The 8,345-nt window shown below is 31.1% G+C and overlaps 1 protein-coding gene across 1 annotated transcript; it reads left to right on the forward strand.

The window, feature by feature from the left end:
- The first annotated feature begins 4,261 nt into the window (after positions 1-4,261).
- LOC107618870 (protein PSK SIMULATOR 1) lies at positions 4,262-6,541 on the forward strand. Its single transcript, XM_016321043.3, has one exon. It carries the CDS (start codon positions 4,702-4,704, stop codon positions 6,178-6,180), a length of 1,479 nt encoding a protein of 492 aa, XP_016176529.1. The 5' UTR covers positions 4,262-4,701; the 3' UTR covers positions 6,181-6,541.
- The last annotated feature ends 1,804 nt before the right edge of the window (positions 6,542-8,345 follow it).

The following is an 8,345-nucleotide window of genomic DNA, read 5'->3' on the forward strand; positions in this document are numbered from 1 at the left end:
ATTATTTATTATTTAAATTATTATTTTATTATTTTAATTTGTTAGTTAAATAATTTGAGGAATAATCATATTTTATAATAATATAATATAATTATAAAAATTATTATTATACTATATATATTTTTTCCCACTGAAAAAAATTTTCTGAATTTGTCACTGACTGCAGAGGTGTCGCTGGCACCACCAACTGAGTTGGTCCAATTCGCATGCACTTATCTCATTTGTCAACATGATGGTTCCATTTCATAGCTGCCAATCCGAAGTCAGATATCCAAGTTTTTGTTTTGCAGGTGCCGAGCTGACATAGTAGTCAATTTCATTTTGTGAGTAGGTGTGTGTTTGGATTACAGTTTGCAAACGGGAGTTTGCATATAATTGATTTTGTAAAATTGATTTTGATAAAAAGTAAGTTTGGGTTAACGTGATTTATGTTTGGCAATCTTTATATCAAAATTGATTATAGTAAAACAAATGTTGTTTGGATTATACTACTCAAAATCACTTTTTAGATGAAAAATTACTAAAATAGACATCAATTTAAATAGTTTTTTTATATATATGCAAAATCAGAACACTAACAAAAATAATATAAAAAATATTTATCATATAAATAAAATAAATACAATAAAAAAATATGAAAGAGAGTACTATAAATTTTATAATATCAAACAAAAAGAAAATATTCTATAATTTTTCTAGTACTATTAGTACTCTTTAATTTAGTATTATTTTGGACTATAAAATTTCATTATTTATGGCTTTATTGTTACTTATAATTAATTTTTTATTTATTTTGTCCTTTTTTATATGATCATAATTTATATTATACAAAATTTTGATAATAAACGTAGTATATAATAATTACAATTACAAATTTTATAAAGTCATAATAAAAAATAAAAAAATAATACAAAAAAAATAGAGTACATCAAAGAATAGAAAAAAATCATACATATAAGAAATAATAAAAATTCCATAAAATCAACAACATATATCATATGAACAAAAAAATACAATAAAAAGTAAATAAAATTCATACGAATAAAATCAAATAAAAAATAAAAAAATTTCATACACAACATAAATATAATACAAGAAAAGATAGAAAAAAAAAAGAATTCATATAAAAAAAATAATAAAAATATCTTAAAAAAAAGTCAACAACATTTGTCATATGAATAAAAGAAATAAAATAAAATAAATAAATAATTATATGAACAAAGCCAAACAAAAATAAAAAAAAAATTTATAAAAAATATACCTATAAAAATAGTATAGTAAATAATAAAAAAAAAACTTATAAAAATATAACATGAGAAATCAGAACACTACACAAATAATATAAAAATATTTATCATATAAATAAAAAAATATAAGTAAAAAATACAATAAAAACATAAAAATTTAAATATAAAAATGAGTATTAAAAATAATAAAAAAAATTAAAATATTCAATTTGCTAGTGATTAAAATAAATTTGAACTATTTTAATGAAAAAAAAATTGTAACTAAAAATTATGAAAAAGTAGAAAAAATTACAAAGAATTATTGTGAAGGTAATAGTTAGTGATTTTCTTTTTATAGAAGAAAATGAAGGGTATGATTGGTAAAAAAGAAATAAATTTTTCACCTAATTTTTTAAAGACAAAAAGCAACCATGAACGTGAAACGCAGAAGCTACAAATTTTAGCTTCTCCTGAACGTGCGTTCAGAAGCAGAATCAATTCTGCGTTCAGGAAAATAAAAATGGCCAAACATAAAAGTGAAGCTTTCAAGAAGCTCAAACGTGCTTCTCTCCTCCCCAACGTGTATGCCAAACACACTCTAGTTCGAGTGAAATGACCTACCCATTTCGATCGCCTTTTCTAGCCGTGCATATTTCGATATTTAATCAACTTTTTATATATATAATTGTTAATAAATTGTTAATGACTTATGTTTAGGTCTTTTATCAAGCATATTTTTTTTGTATAAATTTATATAATAATTTTAGAAATAAATAAATTTATTATAATAAAAAGCCAAAGCTAAAATGTTATAAAATTAACATTATTTATAAGAATTTAAGCTTTTAATCAATGTTCTGAAAACCGGACCGGACCGGCCGGTTCAACCCGGTTAACCGGAAACCGGTCATGTAACCGGTCCGGTCCATGAACAAAACCGTGCTGCAAAAAACCGGCGAAAAAACCGGTCAAACCGGTGGTTAACCGGTGAACCGGGCGAACCGGGCCGGTTTTTACACGTGCCGGTTTTTTCCCCTACTAGTCAAACGGCGTCGTTTCTTTTAAAAAAAAAAAAAGAAAAAGGGGATGAAGAACGCTGAACGCGTGACTTGCTGAGGCTGCCACTCCCAAAATTGAAAACCCAAAGCCAAAATCCCTAATCTCTATTCTCCTTCTCCAAAATCTTCGAAGAAGTGAAGGCTGAAGAGTGAAGAACTGAAGATTGAAGAACCCTCCACCGCCACTCCCAACCATCAGCTCCACTCCCAATCTATTCTCCACTCTCCAACATTGAAGCAGCTTCTGCATACAACGGATCAGAGGACGCCGTGAAGAACACCCGACGTTCGGCCACCTTCGGGCACCGTCGCCGACGTCCGCGCACCGTCGCGCACCGTCGCCCACGCTCGCGCACCTGGGTTTCTGGGTTTCTCCGTTTCTGGCTTCTAGGTTTCTCCGCTTCTGGGTTTCTGGATTTCTGGGTTTAGGGCTTCTGGGTTTGTGGCTTCTGTTCGTGGCTTCGTGCTGTGTTGTTTTCTGGCTTTTCTTCGTTCTTCTCTTGAGGTGTTCTTCTCTTGAGGTAAGATCGGGTTTCTGGCGTCTGTTCAGTGTATACTGTTTCAATTTTTTTTCTGGCTTCTGTTCTTTTATTTTTTTTATATGATTAATCAAATGTGGAATGAATTTGTTGTCTACTTGTATGTTGGATTTGAGAATAAAATTGATGCATGTTGAAATTAAAAATTATGTTATGCTCTGTTCTTCAATTTTTATTTTTTTTTGAATCTTTTCAAGTCTGCTCTGTTTAGTTTTTTTTATTTTGTCGATTCTGCTCTATTGAATGCATATAAAATTATAAATTGTATGAACTTTGAACTATGAATTGATATATTGGTCTGGATTCTGGGTTGCTGGCATTCTGAATTTAGATGGAACAGTCAGAAAATGATCAACAACAACAACATAATGCTGGACAAGAATCTCAGACAGCTTCATCGGTTCTTGTTCTGTTTTTCAATTAATTTTTTTTATTTTGTTAATTATTCTTGTTTTGTTTTTCAATTTTGTTTATTTTGAATTTCGGTATATAAATTCAATTCTGCTATGTTGGATTTGGCTATATTGAGTTTTGTTTATTTCTGCTCTGTTGAATACTGCTCTGTTGAATTTTGGGGTTTAAAATTTAAATTCAATTCTACTCTGTTAATTATGTTGAATGAATGTCGTATGAGTTATATGGATTGATATATTTTTCTGGATTCTAGATTGCTGTCATTTTGAATTTAGATGGAACAGCCACAAAATGATCAGCAACTACAACATAATTCTGTGGGCATCTTCAAGGCTAGAAATTATGGAATTAGCCCTCTCTAGTTGCTTGTTGAGAACCATTGTGAGAACCATTGTATTTTGATTGACTTCATTTAGTGATTTTGTTCAGGTTCACTTTTCTTTTCAACAATCAATATTTAGTCATTGACTGTAAATGTATTTAATTTGTGTAAATTTGTGTTTGTAAATTGTAGTTGTTACTAATTAGAAATTTTTATTTTTGAAGATAGAACAACTAGATAGTGATCAAGCATTACATATATTAATTTTTAATAATTTTATTTAATATTTAATTAAACCGGTTGAACCCCGGTTGAACCCCGGTCAGACCATTGAACCAGTAAATCAGTTGTCTTACCGGTTCATTAACCGGTCCGGTTTTCGCAACCTTGCTTTTAATATTAAACTTCTGGTTTCATTACTGATAATAATATTGTATCTTTGTCAACGAATTATAACTCAAATGACATCATTTTTTTATATTCACTTAGAAATCGCTGAATCGAGTATCACTCCTAACGAAAAGAAAAATTGTATCTTTTAAAACAAATATTAACTAAACTCTTTAATTAATATCGTAAACGTAAAGATGCGAAAAAAAAATTTAAAACAAAATAACTAAACAATAAAATTATAAAACCCAAAACAAACAAATCGCAAGCCCCAGGGAAAAAAAAATAAAGGAGCTGCATAAACCAGCATCACAGAACAAACATAGCACATACATTAAGCTCCATGCCACCATCATTATCAGTTATCGCTAATTCACTATGCATCATGAATAGTATTGAAGCTTCAACGCGCTTTTAAAGCCACAAACGAATCACTTCGTCTGTGTTTAAATACTTCAACCACACTCATCTCTGACCTCTCTCTCTCTCTCTCTCTCTCTTCATAAAACACATTCTGGTTTATTGATATCACTCTTCATCAAACAACACCCCACGATAGATATGCAATAACTCCCTCCCACTCCCACACCATTTTCAATCCCCATCCCCCTTTCCCATTCGTCTAATTATTATCTCTCTCTCTCTCTCTCTCATGCATTTTCACAAACACATGGTGCTCGTAACTTCCCACTAACTCAAATCCCTCCAAATCCATTCACCCACCACAACAAACCACTCACTCTCCACCGGCCATGGCTCTAGAGACTCTCTTAGTCAAGGTCAAAACCGCCATTCCACCCAAGCTACTCAAGAAAAAACAATCATTCAAGTCCAAGCACCAAAACGTTGGCGTTTTGGCCTTCGAGGTCGCCGGAACCATCTCGAAGCTTCTCCATCTCTGGCACTCTCTCTCCGACGCTGCCGTCCTACGCCTCCGAAACGACACCGTCGCCGCGCTCGACGGCGTCAGGAAGATCGTCTCCGACGACGAGTCGTTCCTCCTCGGACTCGCCTGCGCTGAGTTCGCCGAGTCTCTCCGCATCGCCGCCGAGTCAGTGGCCCGTCTCGCAGACCGGTGCTGCGATCCGGAGCTCCGCGAATTCCGGCAGGCTTTTCGCGAGTTCGCGGATTCAGGCCTCGACCCGAACGGGTGGGCCCAATCAGGCCCAAAAGAGACCGAAGCGAAGATCAAGAAATTGGAGCGTTACGTGGCTTTCACGGCAACACTCTACCGCGAAATGGAAGAGCTTTTGGCTTTGGAGAATGGGTTGAAGAAATTCTTATTGAATCACAGCAACAACAACAACGAATGTTCTTTTGTTTTGGGTTTGAAGGATCAGCAGAAAGTTTACGACACTCAGCAGAAGATTTTCTGGCATAAACAAGAGGTGAAGGATCTAAAGGAAAGATCTTTGTGGAGCAGAAACTTCGACAGCGTTGTTTCGTTGATGGTTAGGTTTTGCTTCATTGTTCTTGCAAGAGTTAAGGTTGTGTTTGGAGTTGGTCAAACAGTACCACCTTTGTCTCGTAGCTTATCAGGTTACGCCACTGTTCACCCCTCAGATCATCATCATCATCACCAAAACCCTAGTACTCCTTGTGACGATTCAGATTCTGGGTCATCAGAATGTTCCAAACTTGAAGAAAAAGAAGAGAGTAAAATGGGAAGTAGTAATAATAGTATGCGTTTGTTTTTAGTATCATATTGTAAGCTCTTGAAGCCAGAACCTAACACTTTGGGTTCTCAGGGTTTAGCCTTGCACTATGCAAATTTGATCATAGTTATGGAAAAGATGATCAAATCTCCACATCTAGTTGGTGCTGATGCAAGGGATGATTTGTATAGCATGTTGCCTAATAGCATAAGGTGTGGTTTGAGGGCAAGGTTGAAGGGTAGTGCTGGCTTTTGCGCGAGCGATCCGGCGCTGGCCGGAGAGTGGAGGGATGCTTTAGGGAGGATATTGGGGTGGCTTTCGCCGTTGGCACATAACATGATCAGATGGCAGAGTGAGAGGAGCTTTGAGCAGCATAACTTGGTGCCAAAGACCAATGTGTTGCTGTTGCAAACATTGTTCTTTGCAGACAAGGAGAAAACTGAGGCTGCCATAACTGAGTTGCTTGTTGGGTTGAATTATATTTGGAAGTTTGAGAGGGAAATGACTGCTAAGGCCTTGTTTGAATCTGCTAGTTTCAATGGCGGCTTCTTAAAATTGCAGAAACTCAGTCCATAAAATGATCAGTTATTAGCATTATATAAGTGGATTGAGTTTTGTGAGAATCTTGTCCGCAAGGTTGAAGATTCAAATCTCATCTGAGGAGGAAGAACTATAGTTTATTACTTCATCTTCTGCAAGCATAGATTTCTCTATCTAACCATTACAATGTACCTAAAAAGAAACGGTGCTTTTTTTTTTTTGGTCCTTTTCTTTTCTTTCTTATTTAGGTGAGTTTTGGCACAATTGTATGGTGGCCGCCGTATGACTTAAAAGGTCACGGGGTTTAAATATTGAATATTGAAAATATTTTTCTTTTTTTCTTTAACTGTAGAAATAAGATTTAATGTTGCATATATGATATATTTACTCTTTCAAATCTCACTTTGTAAGATTCTTGTCCACTAAGTTGCTCAACTACTCTCTACTTTTTTTTGTCCTTGAAATTATTTATATATACGGTGATCGATATTTTTGATGAATTGAGCTAATGAAGTGTTTTTGTATATGCAAAATGATACAAGTGATTATCTTATCGTGAAGTCTTCAAGTAAGAAAAAGCATTGGTATTCATGATGGTACTACTCCCATGAAAATGCTAAAAACATCTTTTTATGATGATCTTTGTTTAAAAAGTGTAACTTATTTATTTTGTAATACTTTAAATAAAGATAACACTTTTATTTCAAATAAAATCAAGCCCTACAATCTATCATCCAATAGTCAAAATGATATATCTTCACATAATGATAATCATTAAATTTTCAGAGTAGCCACCATGAATGATTCATGTTTCCACAATGATGAGCAAATATTCCTACCGTTCACTCATGGTTTTAGTTTTTCATATATAAATTATGTTATTGATATTTATTTTTTAAAAAAATATAGATCAGATAAATAGTTTTTAATCAATTAACTTTAAATAATTGTAATTAATAATTATTAATTATATTTTTTAAAAAATAAAATTTAAATAATTATTAATTAATGATAATTAATTAATATAAAATATAATTTAAAAATATTTGTTAATTTATTGTTGGATAGATCTATTCGTGTTTGTTATTTTTATAGTGGGATTTATTGGTGGGGGGTGTACTCTTGTTTGTGGGTTCACCACTAGTTCAGTAGTTCCAGATAGATTCAATTTTGTGTGTGGTTCATGTGGTAAGTAATAAACTACTAGTAATTGTTCCCAATTCTTCCATAACTTGATGCTGATGGCATTGATTTCTTATAAATAAACTAATCAAAATGGGCCCCACTTTATTATATGGTTTCATTTATATTTGGATTAGGAATTAGGATATATAGCTACACTCAACTCTATTTCCGCATCACGTTGGAATTTAAGGGATAAATTCTAGCTCAACGCTTTAAATGGAAGTATATAACTAGAAGAAAAAGTTTGAAAACTAAAATAATTCAGTTATAACTAACTTAAAAATTTTTTATTTTAATTTTTATTTATATAATTTTTTTATATTTTGATTTTTTATTTCTTTTTTTATTCAATTTATCATATTATATCTTAATTATTAGAATATAACATTATATATTAGTAAGATCATTTATAATTTGACTTCGTATATACTATTACATTAAAGATTAATCATAATAATATACTTTAAATGTTATTAATGTTAATTAATTTTTTTATAACTACTAAATTTTTTATTATTTTATTGTACCTACATAATATTATAAAGGTTAGAATAATTTAAATTTTAATTGTCATTAATTTTAATTAATTTTTTTATAATTACTAATTTTGTTGTCTCATTTACATAATATTTATTTCATATTTTTTAAGGTTGAATAATAATTTATTATGATTTTTTAACACAAATATTTTTAAATTTTATCATAATTGAATTTAAAAAAATATCAAATACTTAAATTAATTTATTCAATTGACAAATTTACTAATAACATCCATAAGTTCATACACATAACATCTATAATTTCATATTAATAACATCTATAATTTCATACTCATAATATTCATAATTTCATACATATAATATCCATAATTAATACATTTTTATAATTAATATTACCAAATTTTAAACTATGTATCTTATTGTATTTTTCAAATTATTATTACATATGTGTACTGATAGATTATAATTTTAATTATTTTAATATTTTTATGTAATGTTTATATGTATACTTATTTA

This window comes from Arachis ipaensis, chromosome B9 (assembly GCF_059453495.1).
Source record: "Arachis ipaensis isolate K30076 ecotype BB chromosome B9, ASM5945349v1, whole genome shotgun sequence".
Classification (NCBI taxonomy): Eukaryota; Viridiplantae; Streptophyta; class Magnoliopsida; order Fabales; family Fabaceae; genus Arachis; species Arachis ipaensis.

Bases quoted from the DNA above. Each gene is read 5' to 3' on its own strand.
- LOC107618870 (XM_016321043.3), top strand. From the start codon at position 4,702: ATGGCTCTAGAGACTCTCTTAGTCAAGGTCAAAACCGCCATTCCACCC.